We start from the raw sequence: 18572 nt of genomic DNA, 5'->3' as shown, positions 1-18572 counted from the left end.
TGAGAAGCGCAATCGCGCATGCTATAGTAATATCCTAATGAATAAATAAAAAGGTGTCGGGCTTGCAGGGGCAGTTTCTGTATGGGAAATGCATGCATTTAGGCATACAAGTGCACTCAGCTTTTATTATATAGGCTATCATTTATTTTGTGCTGATCGACCAATATGTCATGGGGACACATGCCTACATATTTTATCTGAGATTTGGGAACAATTTATTGATTCAGCATGAAGTCTAAAGCCTTCTGAATAAATCTCACGTGTACGCTTCCGCAAATGTCTCCCGTCTCCGCCACCTAAAGACGTCCCGTGGGAATTGACGGAGTTTCCGACCAACGTACGTGAGCGTCAAGTTCACGGCCATTTCCATGAATTCCAAATTAATGTGGGAAATCCACGTAAATGCCTTTCCGCTAGCTTCACGTCATGTTATCACCGTAAACGCCGTTGTGAATCAGGCCCATTGTGTGCATGGAAAACGAAACCATTGACAGGTAATTATGAAACGTGTCAAAACAGCAACTCAGTAACTCCATGTTCTGTCCCTGGTGTGGCTACCGAAGCAAAGTCTTTACTAAAACAAAATAAAATAAAAAGGAGTTTAAATTAAGACTTATGTTTCTGTAAGTGGTGACAATCCCAAAGAAGAGAGAGTGGTTTTGCAATAAAAAAATAAAAAATAAAATGTATCTTCTAATCAAATCCTCTTTTCTCTGTCGTTTGGTTCGATTGAGGAGCACACAAGCTTAGTGTGTCTCTCTGCTGCTAAATCCAAAAATGTCCAACAAAAAAGTGCCACAAAGTACCAAAGACAAAGAAGGTATCCGAGTATCCAAAGGCACTGGTTGGTTATCACATAGTCCCCTCATGGTCGGTTGAGCTTAAAGATATATTATCTTTATAGTCCTGTCACTGTTCTTTGTATAAAGCAGCTTATTCTTTCTGTGTCGGACTGGTCGGCCCTGGGTGGTCCTGGGCTAGGATAGCCTCTCCATTTCAAACTGGCTGTGTCCATTAGGTGTGCAGGTGCTGTTTGGAGAGTTCCCCCAGGCTTCCGGTGCACGGCTGTAGCCCGACTTCGGCGCATCCCCCGAGGGTCCATGTGTGACCGTGAGGGGGGTAAAGTCGTCCGGCGCTGGTGGAGGTGCAAGCTCAGGGGGCTTGCGGCCATAGTAGAGCGCCCAGAGCAGGGTGAGGGTCAGCGTCATGGCGAGGATCTGAGCCACGCCTATGGACACCCCCAGGAAACGTAACACCTGGAGCTGCTTCGTTCCCCGGATGAAACTGTAGATCTTTGGCCCGCAGCCCTACAACACACACACACACACACGCACACACACACACACACACACACACACACACACAAATATACGGTAAATTCTTGGTGAAGGGGGTGAGCCAGACGCTAAACGTAAAAGGATAAATCAACGGTTGCTCTTTTTGAGGAAGTGAAGAAGTTTTAATGTGAACATGAAACTGGGTCTGTTGCTTTTCTTCTACGATTCGCTGCCGGTAATTCCCAACCGGCACCAAGTAGAGAGAACACATCACCCCCGTCCTGGCCTCCCTCCACTGGTTGCCGGTGTGATTCAGAATACATTTTAAGACCCTTTTATTTGTATACAAAGCTCTGATGGGACTAACTGTCATGATCTGTCACTCCACAGACCATGTCTCCTCCCTGGCCACTCCCTCTTTCCATTCCATCACACTGCACACCTGTCTCCAACTCCCTCGTCAGCCCACCTGTGCCCATTACCTGCTCCCTATATAACTGGACTCCTCACAAACACAAACTGTCAGAACATTTGTCTTCGTCCCTGAGCTGTACCCCTATTGTTCCTGGTTCTCCTTGAAAGGTTTGCATTTTTGGACTATGATTTACTGCCTGGTTCTGTACAGTTTTGCCCTTTGGACTTACTAGTTTGTTTTGTACCTTTTGAATGGAGTTTGAGTTTCCTGAGCTTACAGCTTCCTTTGTTTTGTTACCCTTACTACCTACTACAGACCTGGTAAAGTACCCCCCATAGTCCATACCACCACTAGGCACCTCAGATCAACGGACCTGGAGCTACTGGATGTTACACCGAACAGATTAAGGCTGAATTACTCCATTAGAACTTCCCCCCTTTTTAAATCCAGGCTAAAAACCCTGTTTTTTGCTATTTTTTTATTGGAATCCTGAAAAGTCGAAAATCATGCAAAACGACATACTATAGTATTGTCTCAAATGATATACTATAGTAGACTACTTCTAGTGAGTCAATCCACGGTACTGGTGGTTCACCCAGTAAATCAAAGTGAATATTCTGCCATCCTAGTTGACACCACGTATTGCTTTGCAGACAGCATGCAAGCCACTTGAGCTTGTTTCATTTGTGTGCAAAGCAAACCAGAGTCTCTTGTACAAACAACATAATCGCAGTCATCAGAATGTGTGTGTGTGTGTGTGTGTGTGTGTTGCGCATGCATGTGCACAAATGCAAGCACATGCACACATTTGTGTATACATTTGTATATCTGTATGTGGGAAAAAAAGAATAAATTAATGAAATGTTATGCTTCTTTGCATGCAGCTGTTGTTGCAACCCTTCCAGCTTCTCTAGGAACAAAATGAGAAATAAACTGGGATGGATTTGCTCCAAGTGTGTGTGTGTGTGTGTGTGTGTGTGGGTGAATGAGTACGTGTGTGCGTGCGTGCGTGGGCGTGTGTGTAGCACCAAAACAGGCAGTAGTACAGTCAGTGTCAGCCCGACCTGCTCCCCACGCAAGCTTAATTAGATGTAATGGGCACACTATGTCTGTGTCCAATCTGGCAACCTCAGGCCCACAGGACACACAATGCTATCAAGGCTGAGATTGCCTCTAATTGCTTTGAATGGATTTCTTTCCCTTGCTTCAATGCGCCCCATCATATTTAGTCCGCAAATGGCCTCTGAAGGCATTTCACACTGTGAAATGCTCCGCGTGGGAAAACTCCAAACAAATTCCATTTCTTCGGGACGAGCTAGCGAGTAAGCGCCACTCTTTGTGTACTTCAACCAATGTAGAGAGACTCTGGAGAGTGCAGAGGGATTTTTGCCTTAAAACGAGAAGAAAGGCCACACGGTTTTGACATTTACTGTATATATGAGTAACCTCGGATTGCAAGCCACCCGCTTCGAATGTTATCAGCCGATAATCAAGAATATGTCCGTTATCAGAAGCTTGGAATAGAGCCAATATGTAACCTCGCCCACCAGGCTTTCCACCACCTCGGAGGAAAGCCTGGTCTCTGTTTCATTTCGGTATTATGATCCGCTCGGGAGCGGATGATATCGTTACGTCATGTTGTAGTATTGTTTTGTAGTCGACAGGCAGGAACAACAAACACGGACTTCCTTTTCCCTCAAACCGGAAGAATGACAATAAAAGCTCTCGTAGCCTGCAGCTTTTATTGAGAAAAGTTGGTTTGAGGGAAAAGGACGTTTTTGTTGTTCCTGCCTGTCGACTACAAAACAATACTACAACATGACGTAACGATATCATCCGCTCCCGCCCGGATCATATACCGAAATGAAATGGTGCCCCGGCTAGCCAATATGTGATAATCAGGCATACTAGGAAACGCGGAAGTGAAACTACTGACACGTTAGGGAGCGCTTGCTTTCTGTGACCATGACCGTGACCATGACGGAGGTGTGCTGTCTCGGGTGGCCTTGAGCCACGTGAGGCACCGCCGAGCGAGTCACCGTGCCGAGCATTGCGACGGCCACCAGAGCCGACTCAGCGCTGTTCGAGTTGCGTACCGATAAACATAATAGCAAATATTAGTCTAATATGTCTGCAAGGTCCTGCGTGCGCTCCAAGTGAACACAGCCAAGCGCCATCGCTGAAAACAACGTCAGCATGGCCAATATGGCCATAGTCCAACGTCGTGATAACGGTTGATAATGTGTATTTAATGCAGTGATAACATATGAATGTATATATATTTTTCTTTTCCATAAATAATATATAAAGTCTGTGTGTAATCTCCTACAAATATAGCATTTATTTCCTACTTTATTTCTTAATTCACAAGATGATGTCTGGCAACATATACTGTAATGTCCATTTGTTTGTCTTATTGTTTTCTGTGTGTTTTTGTTCATTTTTGGTTGTTAAAAATGTAAGAATTAAAAAGAAATGTCGACTGCAGCAATGTATGAGAAACTCGCTGCCATGTAGACTGATGTATGAGACACTCACTGCCTCACGTCCTGATGTCTGGCAATCCCCACAGGCTCCATTTCATTCCAATAATGTGGATCTGTGTGTTTATGTATGAATGCTGTATGTTTGAGTGCATGTGCACTTCTTTAGTAGGGAGAGGGATCTCACTTCTTGATGAAGGTCGCTGAGGTCGCGGTAATGGGCATGGCGGGCGCATCCTGGATACTGATTGGAGCAGCAGGAGTCAGGTGGCCACTCCATCTCTGTCATCTCCAGCCAATCCGTGAAGTAGATCACTCCGCAACACTTAAACTGACAGTGACAGCCAATCAATAGTAGGACAACGCAATCAATTGTGTGTGTGTGTGTGTGTGTGTGTGTGTGTGTGTGTGTGTGTGTGTGTGTGTGTGTGTGTGTGTGTGTGTTTACCTCTGTCTGGAAAGTGTTCCAAGTGTGTGTGAGCCATTGATAGCGCTGCAGTCCATAGTTTGGCATCCTGGACTTCAGACTGATCATATCAGACCTCTGGACTGTGGGCTGAAAACACGCACACGCACGTACACACAGACACACACAGACACACGTGTTGAAGATTTTTATCAGATTTTATTTGACTGTCCCCAAGTTTCCAAAAGATATGACATTGCTGCAGTGTAGTTACAGTTTATATTTTATTATTAATGTTCAAGGCATTTTATTTTGCTACTGATTTTACCATTATTTATTTTTGCATATACACATATTTGAGTCTTTTTTTATATTTTATGCTTTTATGCTGTTAAGTGAACTATGGTACGTACAGGACAAGTGAAATCTCAAATAACTTAAAATACTTCCGATGGGCTTCACTGAAATTTTATCTGATTTGTTTAACCAAGCTGTGACAATATGTTAGTTTCCATAATTTTTTTACATGAAATCTTTCACAGACTTTCCTACTAGGCTGAGGAATATATCCCAACCTTTTCACAATGGCCTGTTATAGCGCCACCAACAGGTGGATTTTTGCTAAACACATTTTTAGAACAAAATCCCTCAAATCATCCAATTGCCATCCAAGGCATAAGAAGAAACGGCACCCTTTTCACATTGGCTTATTATAGCGCCACCAGGAGGCCACAACCTGACCTGCCCTGGTGGAGACCTGTGCCCCGAGGGGCACTTTATCTAGTTTGTCTTGTGCTTCCTCGACGATGCTACAGTATATCTTGGACAGATCTTCCTTGAGTTGAGATAGAGCTGTCCAAACCAAGGAGACTTCCTGGTTCTAAATATTGGTTTACTAACTGTCCAAGGTCAGTGTAGTGGACTAGTGGTGCTGGAAGCACGTCTACTTCAGCTGGTCTAGGATCAGATCCCACCACAGCTTTTCACTTCTTTGTCGCCCTCTCATCTTTAAAAATAGTACACTGTAAAGTCCTAGGTGTTAATTTAACTGAGCGTACAAATGTCTCCACTAATGGACAGCCAATATGGGTTCAGAACAAACAGATCAACATCTTTGGCACTTTGGAAACCACGAATTATAATGATATCATCATCATACAGATACATACATACATACACAGTACAGATGCATAAATGAACACTGATGATGTTACTATAAGGTGTGGACTCTCCACTTTGCTTATGAATGTGTTGCACACTTCTGTGAAAAGAGATTCACTGTACAGCACACCGAGTCACATTCATCACACAGTGCACATACATATATCGGGCGATAATAATCGTGTTTCTGCTCCTGAAAGGTGAATCATCGTAAGATGTGAATCATCCGTTTGCATTTGGGTCGAGGACGTGTGCTTCTTGTGGAATGAGGCCTTATAAGACCAACGCGGCTCTCCGTTCCACATGCCACGGTTATCTAAACAACAGTCCTCTGGCTTGACTCCGAGTGCTCCAGTCACTTAGCATGCACGGCCCAGTCCTCCTCTCGCTCTCTTACACACGCACACACTCTCTTACACACACACACACACACACACACACACACACACACACACACACACACACTAGCCTTTGTACTCTGGGCTTCTGGGCAGCCAACCTTTCATCCTTCGTCCTCCTCCCCTACCCTGTTGTGATAAGCAGACATGCAGTCCATTAGCCGGGGCTCCCCTCAGACCCAGGTGTGCCAAGCCCCTGTCCATAATGAGCTGCTGATAAGAAGCCATTCGGTGGTACGGACTACAATACCCACAACCCCCTGCGGGCAGGCAGGCAGGTGAGTGCTTCTCTGATAAGGTAATGGTGAGGCGGTGCTGTCACCCACCCCTGGGTCAATGCATACACACACAGGCACACACGCATATACATTTGTCAAAGGTCAGGTCAGCGGCGTGTGTGTGCGGATGGTTGTGTTTGGTTTGTGCACTGACTCGGCGCCATAGACGCAGCGCACACACAAACACAACCATCCGCACATGCACGCACGCACACACACACACACACACACACACACACACACACACACACACACACACTCACACACACATACACCTACACACACACACCTGCTGTGGGACAGAGCTGCTGTGTTCTTTCAGGTGAAGATAAGGCCCTGCCTGGAGGGCAGCCATTGTAGCAAAGAGCGCTGCGGTCATTGTCTTCACACCCCCACTGGGAAGCAGGAGAGTGGAGGGGAATGAATAGAAACCGCATTAGACTATCAATTCGGACCATCTCCAGAATGCTTTTGAAGCTATTCTTAGCCCGACGGAGGCCCCCAGCGTCTAAAACGTTAAGCAGTTTTTGTATGCTGGCCTATACATTTGCACGTACAAATTTCATTTCAGGTCTTGTTTATTTGCGTGACCAGCAGGCCAGTTGGCGCGGGATGTTGTGTAATGTTGTTTGTGTGAAGTGCACAGACTGCATACACCTTGTCTACAGTCAACAGAAAAGGCACGGAGGAGCACGGAATAGTGGAAAGGGTGAGACATGACTGACATTCCTGGTTATTCTTAGAATGGAGCGATCACAGCACGGCACTCAAACTTCCAATTGCAGTCACACGAGGAGAGGCTTTCAGGGTGGTTCTTATCTGAAATAACCACCTTTTCGCCAAATTAAACATTCTTTAAACTAATTAAAAAGCAACACCTCTGGGAGTGTGAATACATCATTGTGGGCATCATTTAGCACTTGTGTGACTACCTACTGTTCTAAAACTATTCAATTTGATTAATTCAAACGAGCGGCGTATGAGTAAAGATGGCACGTGGTTTATATCCCACTATGGCTGCAGTGTGACCAGTGCAGACATAACCGATACAGTAGCCGTGCCGTTCAAATGGAGAAAAGGAGAGTCACACAGAGTTTCTGTCACCTTGTCATAAGTCCACACCCCACTGGCCAGCTCCACGCAGAAGATCACCAGCAGGCTGCCGAAGTACTGCAGAGAGAGAGATAGTAGTTAGCAGACAATTGTTCAAGTCGCTCCGGTCCGAGTTCAAGTCGAGTCCCAAGTCGTTTGGTCCCAAGTCCAAGTCGAGTCCCAAGTCTTTCTGTTGTGGGCAAGTCAAGCCGAGTCACAAGTCGAGTCACAAGGTTGTGTCAAGTCCCTCACTACTATTGTTCCCCAGCCCACCCACAAAGCACTCAGGTTTATATCTTGAAGAGAGAAACCGTATCTTAAAGTCAAGAATTAAACCAGCATAAAGCTGTTCATTCAGACAAATAGCCTATAATTATATTCATTATTAATGAATATTGGATAAACTGTGGGTGAAATGATGCAGGAAAGGAAATACATTAATGGCATTTATCTATAGGCCTATTAGGCCTATAATCTTGACGTGTCTGTGTTTGTTTTGTAGTATTTTAATATTCCGTCATTTTCCATCAGGCACAGTTTAGCCATCTACTACAGTACACATGCAGTGTTGCCAGATTCTGTGAGAGAAACAAGCAACCAGGTCTAGGAAAACCAGCCCAAAATCAGCCCAAAAGAAGCGACTAAGGGCCACATGAGCACTTTAACATATACATCAGCTATTTGAAAATACTAGTAGATCTACAAGCTCGTTGTGAGCTTGCAGATCTGCTATTTTCAAAAAAAATCTTGCTGGGAAATGATAAGCACTAAGCAGATCTGGCAACCCTGTACACATGTTTTTATTTTTATTTTGCAAAGGGAGAAGAGAAGAGAAGAGGCTACAACACAGTGGAATAAAGGCATCTCTTTAAGCTTATAGCAGAGAGAAACTTATGGTGGAAAAAAAGGAAGGAATAAGGAATTCAAGTTTGGTGGGAGTGATTTAGTGAAGTTAAAAGTTATTAAACCTGCGGATGAATGGAAAAGTGGCGACGTGAGAAAGTGATGGATTACGCAAAGACTTTATTGCTGTTACCATGGATAAAGTATACTGTCACTTCACTACAGTACATCATGATCGGTGTGATCCTAATTCGACAGTGGTGAGTGACTTTCATGTTTACAAGTATGTATATCTCGCTGGCTGGTGCTACTGTTGTTGTTGATTTCTAGCTTGGCGTTAGCTATCTGGGGTCATAAACAACCTTCCAAGTCCGAGTCGAGTCGCAAGTCTTTACATTCAAAGTCCGAGTCGAGTCGCAAGTCGTCAAATATGCGACTCGAGCCCAATTGTCTGGTAGTTAGTTTCATTATTCATTATTGTTTTATTTCAGTTATTTTTACACTAAAGCGTGGATGGGCAAATCAAAAGGAAGTGGGTCGTGGTGCATTCAGTGTACGATGATTGCATTAAGAGTGCAAAGCGTTGAAATGAAAATTGAGTGACAGAAAGAGAACGAGCGAGACACACAAACAGAGACGGAGACGGAGCGAGGAGAGGAGAGTACAGGAGAGGAGAGGAGGCATGACATGCGAGGACAGAGACCAGAGACAGAGCACTAAGATGCGTAGAGCTAGCCAGTCATACACATGTTCTGTGTAAAGTCATGTCTAAACTAATGCTCCACTGTTAGTCTGAAGGTGTCTCTATGAGTGATTATGGTGCTGTCATGGTGATGAAGGCCACCTCCCCAAGACCGGCGCAATACCCGTCCGTCCGTCCCCTGGATCCAGCCAACACCATGACTCTCACATTCTAGACAATTTAGCAGCAAAGTAGCTAAGTTAAAAATCATGACTTCATCTTAACACAAACTTGTCATAAATTATGTCTTACCCTGCCTAGGCCGCTCCTCTGGTTGCTTTGGATACTATACTCTTACCCCTTGTCCTAATTTATATTGTTCCAAACTGCATAGGGATTACATTCCTTTCGTTGATTTATGGTTGCTTGTACAGTATGTATGACCACGATGGAAACTCCATGTTTATGTCACGATGCATTTTTTGAATGGTGACACTGTTGTGATTTTAAAATTGCCAATAAAGTATCCTATACCCTACGCCAGATTTATATCTAGTTGTGTGCCTGTGTGCGGACCAAAAATAGCCAATCTACAAGCTTGCAGATTTACTATTTTTGGTGTGCGATGCCATGCCACACGAAATGAAGTACATCAAACCCTTGGCCTTTACAATCACTGTGTCAGACGCACACACACACACACACACACACACAAACACGCACGCACAGACACGCACACGCACACACACCACACACACACACACACACACACACACACACACAAAACCAGTTATTATAAAGATGAATGCGTGTGAGAGCAAGTCTCTGTCTGACAGGCCTGTCAGCGGGGGCCTCGGCTGACGAGCTGTTTGTTTGGGGAGAGTAAATACTGGTGGCAGACAGATGGCTCTGCCTTTGTTAGTGCAGTCATTCCATTTGCACACCTACGGTCCCCCTATACCTAGTCAGATGACACGCACGCATCTGAGTGGCACACAGAGGGTCAAATGTAGAAAAACAAAAATGATTTCCCCTCGAGAATGTAAAGTAATACATCTGTCTCTCTCTATCTCACACTCTCTCCCTCTCCCTCTCTCTCTCTCTCTCTCTCACACACACACACACACACACACACACACACACACACACACACGTAGGGTAGGATAAGTTTAGGCAGAGGTGATTGCTGTCTTTAAGTGGCTAGTGAGGCCTATTTTTAAGCGACCTTTTCCTCCTCAAGTGGAAACAGCCAGCAGGCTGCAATCTAAAACCTGCCCAGCCCCTAAAACCCACCCAGCTTCCCATTGTGCCTCGATTGAATGCAATTTTCAATACTATTCGACTTCATCGTCATTCCACCTTGCACAAGCGCAAAGTGACGGTGGGGAGGTACCAACATACACGATTGGAAACAAAAGCAGTGCCGACAATGCAGACAGTACAACAAGACAAGATGCCACGGTTATGATGGCCGATAGGTAAGTGCACATTAAAGTCCAACTGATCAGCATCCACATCAAACTGATGCAAATTTGTACCAACCAAACGGAGCGGGGGCCTTAAAATCCTGCAACAACAGCACAACCAAATGGTATAGTCTCTACTATTGCATGCTGCTAATGCAAGAGAAAAGATGATGAACCATTTTGACATTTCTCACGTTCCTGGGGTGTGTGACTGTAACTAAGAAGCCATGTCTGAGGTCTGAACCTTTGGAATGGTGGTCTAACAGTTACAAAGCGCGTAGCTCATGGCTTCATTCATACCCCACCATAGCCAAGAAATCTATCAAAATGTCCAGTGTGAAGCGCACAACACATCGCACCAGGAGTTGTTGTGAGCTTGCAGGTCTGCTATAGAGGGTATGCGCGTGACATCATCATCAAACCCGGAGGTTATGCAGGAACGCCTACTGAGTGGCAAAAGAATACTTTCTGGCCATGACAGCCCATGCATTCCAAACAGAAAAGTCTGATTGCATTAAACAACATCGGCTGCATATTTGCTGATGCTGATATCAAATCAAAATATCAGTTCAAATAATAGCCAGTATATTGGCCAAACCAATATATCGATCGGAAATTTTAAAAGCAGCTTGAAGCATCCACTTTCTTCTGTGTGTGCATATGGGCGAGCACTGCAGATGGACACAAGTGTTGCCGTTGGCGATGCTGGTACAGCAGCCAGCGTGTCTGTCCTTGGGAACCTCGGGGACGTCCCCCAAAACAACGGCCGGCTGGTGAATAAGGCCCGTCGTCCGTAACCCTAGCAGCACTCTCTCTCTCTCGGCCGCCCTCAGCAGGTGGGGACAGATAAAGTTACCCCATTGTCCCGGTGCTGGAGAGATAGTATTGTCCCCTCGGTGCGTCAGCGAAACACAAGAACGCCTCTGGCAGACTGGCCCTACAGAGAGAGGCTCCACCTGAGGTGAATGGAGTCGCGACAGAGGGGAGGGGGGGTGCAGAGAGGAGAGACGAGAGGACAGGAAGTGAACCCGTCCTACCACGACGACCCCAGACAACCCAGAGACATTTGGGAGATAAGGTCACAATACAGGACTTCTATCAATAGTGTGTGGGGGTGTCAAGAAGATTCCAAGAGCTTATACGGGGCACTTGGAAACATGGCATGGTTATGTATATTTTGTTTGTCACTATTGTGCCCATAATTAATTTCTATGTGAATCATGATGACCGTGTCACATTCTCTCTCTCCCTCAGTCTGTGACCCCATGACACTGGCCACTCCCATATCCCATTCCAGCACACCCAGTTCCATTTACACACCTGTCTTCAACTACCTCATCAGCCCAGCAGTGAACACTTCTCCAATCAACCTGCTCACTATAAACCCGGACTCAGCGCAAACACTCATTGTCAGTTCATAACCTGGTGTCATGGATGTCCTGCTTGTTTCCTGTTTTGACTACATTGTCATTTTGCTATTACCTGATTCCTGCCTGCATCTTCAGTGTAAGATATCTGCCTGATTCCTTATTAAATACTTTATTATCTATTCTACTCTTGTTGTTGTGACTTTGCATTTGGGTTCAACTCACTCTGTCTGCCTCCGTGACAGACTGTGTCCCCCCCCGTCCCCCGTCCCCCACACACAGTTGAAAATGCATCACTATTCCTCCTGTCCTGTCCTGTCCTGTCCTGTCCTGCTGGACAACTGGTTGGCCCATTTTTTACTTATTCATTTCTTATGTCCCATGATCTCTCTCTCTCTCTCTCTAGGTGAGTGAGTGATTGAGCACGATCAACACACCCCTAATGTTCGCTTTCTGCTTCACTCTCATATGCATGCACACACTTTCTATTTCTCTCTCTCTCTCTCTCGCTCTCTCAAGCCCTGGCAGATCCAGGCAGTGCTACCGTTGAATAGTTTTACAGCTGCACCCGTCTGCAGAAGTGCTCATCAGCAGGCCGCTGACATTGGCAGATGCACAGTAAAATCCTCAGCGCTCACTTAACTCAGAAAGTACAGTACTCATGAGTTAAATGAGCACAGTGAGAGTGGTGAACGCAGGACGACAACACATGACGGGCACCGTGTCGGGCCGGATCCCATCCCAAACTGAAGCCCCAAATGTCGCTATTTGTTTTTATTTGGCCCTCTGGGTTCTCTAGCGGCCTTGTTGGAACATTCATAAAGCTCAACAGTGCATGTTGCTGTCAGAAGGGGCCTTGGGTGCCAGTTGAGAGCACCTGGCAGCGTCTTAACTGTAATACCACTGGCACACTAAAACACAGAAGTTGTGAACTAACACCAGAAGGGCTGATTAAGGGTGCCTATACCTACCACAATTACAACTTGCTCTTCCAATAACAACCAGTTGAGCTCAGAATAGTTTCCACACACACACAGACATGAACAGCACATATACTGTACACTACAGTATACGTGTGCGTGCGTGCCCGTGCACAAACAAACAGACATATGCAACCACACTCACTCACGTAGGAAAGCGAGGGTGAGCACAACACCTACCCAGGATAGGAGCAGCAGATTACATTTCAGTGTGCCGCAGTAGCCCACCATGGCCACTATGATTAGAAAACAACACACTGCTATGATGACTGGATGGACGGCAGGGGAATACGTCAGGACTGCTGCTTCCTCCAGCCTAGAGAGAGAGAGAGAGAGAGAGAGAGAGAGAGAATACGTGTTTAAGAAAGAGTTATCACACCACCACAATACAGGATTTCTATTGGGGTCGATTCCAAAAGCTTGTAGATTAACAGGGCCCCTTGGAGTGCTTATTTCATTATTTGTGTTCATTAAAATGTCAGGGTTCCAGCATGATATGTCACCACCACTGTGTCCACAATTCTGCAGCTCGTGCTATATACTTTCCTGTCCTGTTGGACGGCGCTCCTCTAACTCTCCATGTGGTTCTCACTCAGCAACCATGAATTACATTGTTACCTTGCATTTATATTATGGTACGTAAATATGTCATCGTCCCCCCTAAGATACAGTATGCCACGAGAATAACTTGAGAGAATGTTTTCATTAGGACAGCTTGAAAATAACTTTATACTCATGCGGTGCGCTGTGGAATACTAGATCGGACTTGTAGATCAGACAACGATCGCAACAAGCTAAACTGAAGTGATATTGATAACTTCCAAATGTTATCAAGGCCAGGGATTCTGCGTCATCAATCGCAGTCGCACCCTAGGCCTAGGGTACCACGCACAAATTCTGCTCCATAAGTCTCATTCTCTATGTTGCATTTCTCTCTGTTCTCCCTCTGCCACTCTCACATTTCAGTCTCACTCACTGTCTCACTCTCCCCCATCTCTCTCACACTCTCCCCCATTTCACTCTCACTCACTCCCTTTCTCACTCTCACTCTCCTGCTCTGTCACTCTCACTCTTTCTCCCCCTCTGTCACTCTCACTCTCTCTCTCTCTCTCTCTCCCCCTCTCTCTGTCTGTGGTGCATCATTCAGTAAACAGTGAGGGCATTCTGCAGGAATGTAGATGTCCTCTCCGAACGTTGCACTCACTTCAAAATGACAGATGGGAGAACTGGGGGTTGTGTCTGGGAGCGTGACTGGAAAGTTTTGAGGTGAACTTATTTGGAAGGATATTGCAAAGTGCCTGCCCTGTCTAACGGGTTCTTGCAGGGTCGCGTATGAATGCCGATCGGATGCATGATTCAATTAGATTTTCATTAGAGGGGTGGCGGGGAGTAGAGGCGACTATTGGGTAAACTGTAGAGCTGGTTGCTTCCAGGCCTCTGCCAAGTGCCAATCCACCCACCCGCTTCCTTATTTTGTTCTCTCAAGTTCTCTCAGGGGTTCCCGCCTCTGCCGTATCAGGGCCCACTTGAAAATCTTGAAGGCATTAATCTGTACATTTAGATTTTAATAGACCACATTATTGAGACAAGCCTCTGGCTTTTTTTGTCATCTATCTGGTGTGTTTTAAGTCATTGTACCATACGATAATTGTCTATAAAGTAACCGATCACTCACCGGGTGTGAGCTGTCAGGGTCAGCACAGTATTCAGATAGTCTCTAAGCCAAACCGCAACTCCCAGGACACATGCTGACATCAGCTGGGGGAGAAGGGCACACATCATAAAAGACAGACACATGTTGCAGTAGGGCAGGCAGATAGGATTTCAGCATTTGAGTCACAGCAAAAACAATATCATAGCCTAGTAAAGTGAAGCCTACAACTGTACTGTAGTGGGCAGACTGGGTTAATTAAATCCTTCAAGGTGGTGTGTAAGTGATATATGTTTTGAGTTTTAAAGCTTTTTATTCTGGCAGTAATCGTACTAGTAGTACAGCTGGGTTCTCCCTGTCTCTCTCCAGCAGAAAATGCATTTTCAGGTGATTAATCAGCTTCACTTTTATAGTGTTCGACGGCTCATTTCTTACATCACATGTTCATCTTGTTGTTCATACAATTGGTATCACAACCTGAAAATGCATTTCATGTTTACTAAGAGAGAGGACGCTGATGACTTTTGGATACTTGGTAGACGCCACTGGATGTCTGACTGGATCTACTAGATTCTAGACCACCTGCTTCTCTTACCCAGAAGAGTAAATTGAGAGCGTAGAGCAGGCAGCGCAGGCACCTCACCGCGTCCTCCCGAGCCATTCTGAGCGCACCAACTGTTGGCCAACACTCCTCATGTTAACCCGAGGCACCATGGCAACATTCACTGTCAACAAATAAGGAAGGGTGGAGGGGGGCCGGGGGAGGGAGATGTGAATTAATTAGATTATATCACCAATTACTACTCCCCGGAAACAACGACCCCTTCCTAGAAACGGCCGCGCGTCTCCTCTGTGCGTAAAACATACCGGGTTTTACATGTCTTGGGGTGCTCCGATCCGATGTCTTGTTTTAGCAGGCTGGGGTATAATAATCCGTGGGAAGTTCCAGAAAGCATTCGCAACAGGTGGTTTCTTACTTTCCTGGCCCGTGGGATGATGGAGTGCGCGGATGAGCATTCGGCGGCGCTGACATTTCCAAATCAATCATCACTCACTTAGCGAAGCTACCACGAAAATGTCTCACACGGACTTTAGTTTTATGCAGCCCTTCTCCGCGCTAAAGGCATACCATACACTTAGCAACTACAGGCTACAGCGACAGTTATATCGGCTACTTCTTGTTCAGTTAAGCGTATCCAGCTTTCAAGTAGCTAAATGAAAAGTTAAATAAAAACTTTGAGAGACGTCCAATCCAATTCCGCCAAAAACAGACGGTAGAAGAGGTGAACCCGCTCACAACCATAACATCGCAGTCACAGTCATCTTTGTGTGGTAGCGTTTGCCCAACGCCGCCGTTATTACTGCGTAAAACATACCGTATTCCGTTCTTCTCAACCTGGCGAGCTGATAAGAAGCTGTGTCCTGTTCAACTTGTGTGTGATTGCGAGTGGTCGTTTGTCAAGCAGCCGGGGGGCGGTCCACAGGGTCCTGAGTCTATGGTCCTGACGCTACGCCTAATTGCATCTTGGCAGCCATGTGCACTGTGAAACCCAGTGTTCATTTAGAGCAGTGGTTCTCAACCTGTGGGCCAGGCCGCGAGGGCATTGCAAGTGGGGCCCCAAATAATTGTTTTAATGATATTAAACAAAAAATAATAAAAAACGCATGAATAGTATTTACTATTTATCTTGAAATAAACACGGCAGCCAGCCATTGATCACCACTGATTTAAAGGATAATTTCACCCATTTTCAACCTATCTTCATATTTGGTATTTTGGTATTCACTAATACTCATTAGGATATATATAAGATGGCACAATTTGGAATTTGGTCTGTGCATGTACTTGGTCTGTGTCTCAGGAGTCAGGAGGTCTGTGTGGATGGTTCAGAATTAGCTCAGCTCAGTTCAGAATGTGACTGAATGTGGCTGAATCTGTTCTATCTCCTCCAGGTAGGATTGCATCCAGCTCACTGATGTGCTTGCTATCTTACAATAAATGTACCACGTCTGTGTGTATGTGTGTAGTAACGTACACTCACCATGTACGTACAGTACGTACATCTGTAATCCACGTAACTCGAGAACCGAAGCGGGTGCCCACTGACTTCTAAATCATCCACACCATGACACAGAGTGCAATGCCTGGCCGTGAGTCGGTCGGTTACATGGTTGTCCAGAACCACCGTCTGTATGTGTCCCTTGTGCCCATAAGGGGCGGCCTTAGGAATCTGGAGGCCCGTTTCAAGATCAAATATGAGGCCCCCATATATACCTGACATAATTATTGTTGATACAGGCGTATTGATACAAATAGTTTTGTTCAAAAACGTCAATATCGCACACATCCATTTCTCTCGACAATTACACAGCAAGAACACCTCTCCTCATCCTGTCGTCCCTTCACAATAAGTGTCTCCCCTTTACCTCCCAATGCAGCACATTTTACCTAGGTTATTAACAGGAAATAGGTGTAACTTAACATGGCGGGAGAGAGCAAGGCAGCGAGTGAGAGAGAGGGCCAAGGGTGGCGGGGGGGTTGACTGACGCCTGACGGTCAGTCAGAGGCCCCCCTGAGGGTGGAGGCCTGTTTCCATTGAAACTGGTGAAACATAGCAACGGTCTGTATGTGGAGATCATTGTATCTGTTTGCCATGCAGAGTGAGTGAGTAAACAGAAATTGTGCCATCTTACGATAAGCATTAGTGAGGAGGACCAATTATATGAAGGTGGAAAATGGGTGAAGTGCTCCTTCAACTCTAGAAGCCTAACTAGAAGTTAGGCTACAAAATGGGTGAGAGTCCATTCGGTATTTCGGTTCCATTTGTACAGTCTCAGAGTCAAACGAATTTGAGGATTTTATTGTGCAGAAGCAGCCCGACTGCGCGTCCTCAGAGAGGAAAGGAATGTGGCCCACTTATACCCGCCTCCGACAGATAGCATGCATGGGTCAAGAGGGCACATTTTGAGAGGGCATTATTGTGTTGAGCAGAAGGAAGCTTAATCACCCTGTTTTTTTCCTGGATTGCTTATGACTGGCGACTGTTAACTTCCCATATCGGCTACTGGCTACTGTGCCATTTGGCACAAGGCTGCAGGGAAAAGCACGAGGAGAAACAATATAAGCGTACAAAACACTGACTGACCTCTGCATATGCCGCCAATCTGTCACAAAGTTGCATTTATAGTAAACTTCCTCCACTACAAGACATGCTATGTGGGTCAGGACTCAGGATCTATTGGTTTAGTGATGAGTGTTGATTTAAGTGCATACTGTGTATGCTTGCAGTGAGCAGTAATTTAGTGCTAGCGTGCAGTGAGATATGGCCTTCTCTATATGGAGTAAGAAGAATCAAACAAATAGCATTAAATCAGTGCAAGAATAACAAACAACATCTCCAGGAATGTTGTGACTCGTTACTTTAGGCTAATTTAACGGTAATTTAAAGTATTTTAGAAGCATATAGCATCAATAAGCAAAAACAGCAAGCTCACATGACGTGGTGCAATGTGTTGACTGACCTTATAGCGATATGTATAGTCTAGGCCCTATGGGCCTATAGGGTTTAAAGGGATATTTCACTTTCAAATAAAATAAGCATAAACAAAATGAAATCCTTCTAATGTGTTTATTTTTAAAGTCCCTTTAAGGGGTTATTCGATACAATACAAAATCTATTCAAATGTTATTGATATTAAAATGTTAAAATAAAAATAAAATGGTTCTTGATCATGCAATGAATCGAAAAAGTAATCGCTAGAATAATCAGTCAAAAGAAGGGTTTATGAATGTGTGTGTGTGAATGGGTAAATCTATTGCACAATCTATGTAAAGCACTTTGGATAAAGCGCTATATACATGCACAATTTGAATTTACCATTTACCAAGGAAGAGAGGACACCTTGATATGAATTAAATTATATTTTCTAAAATGTAAAAAGGAGAAAAAAAAGGATGCTTGAACATTCGACAATATTAAAGGCCTAATATTTCTACAATTGCTACAAAACCTGGATAGCCATCTAAGAATGGCTTTGATATTAGTATTACACAAACATTTCATACATGAAAC

At 45.0% G+C, this 18572-nt stretch overlaps 1 protein-coding gene across 2 annotated transcripts; it reads right to left on the bottom strand.

The window, feature by feature from the left end:
• Positions 1-673: 673 nt before the first annotated feature.
• Positions 674-15935, bottom strand: tspan12 (tetraspanin 12). 2 transcript variants are annotated; one of them, XM_080757604.1, is made up of 8 exons: positions 15876-15935; positions 15095-15224; positions 14524-14606; positions 13029-13164; positions 7523-7588; positions 4624-4731; positions 4363-4506; positions 674-1307 (listed from the first exon to the last, which is right to left on the bottom strand). In XM_080757604.1, exons 2-8 carry the CDS (start codon positions 15158-15160, stop codon positions 978-980), a joined length of 933 nt encoding a protein of 310 aa, XP_080613730.1. In that variant the 5' UTR covers positions 15161-15224; positions 15876-15935; the 3' UTR covers positions 674-977. The 2 variants fall into 2 exon arrangements, with proteins under 2 accessions (XP_080613730.1, XP_080613729.1); XM_080757603.1 differs by having other exon boundaries at positions 15367-15924.
• Between the last annotated feature and the right edge of the window lie 2637 nt (positions 15936-18572).

Source organism: Protomyctophum bolini, assembly GCF_963924005.1.
Source record: "Protomyctophum bolini genome assembly, chromosome: 23".
In the NCBI taxonomy this organism is placed as follows: Eukaryota; Metazoa; Chordata; class Actinopteri; order Myctophiformes; family Myctophidae; genus Protomyctophum; species Protomyctophum bolini.
This window is presented reverse-complemented; position numbering and strand designations above follow the sequence as displayed.

Bases quoted from the DNA above. Each gene is read 5' to 3' on its own strand.
- tspan12 (XM_080757604.1), bottom strand. From the start codon at position 15,160: ATGGCTCGGGAGGACGCGGTGAGGTGCCTGCGCTGCCTGCTCTACGCT. The intron at 14,607-15,094 runs GTAAGAGAAGCA...CTTCTCCCCCAG, and splicing joins CTCTCAATTTACTCTTCTGG to CTGATGTCAGCATGTGTCCT. The intron at 4,732-7,522 runs GTGACAGAAACT...GCGTGTTTTCAG, and splicing joins GGGTGTGGACTTATGACAAG to CCCACAGTCCAGAGGTCTGA.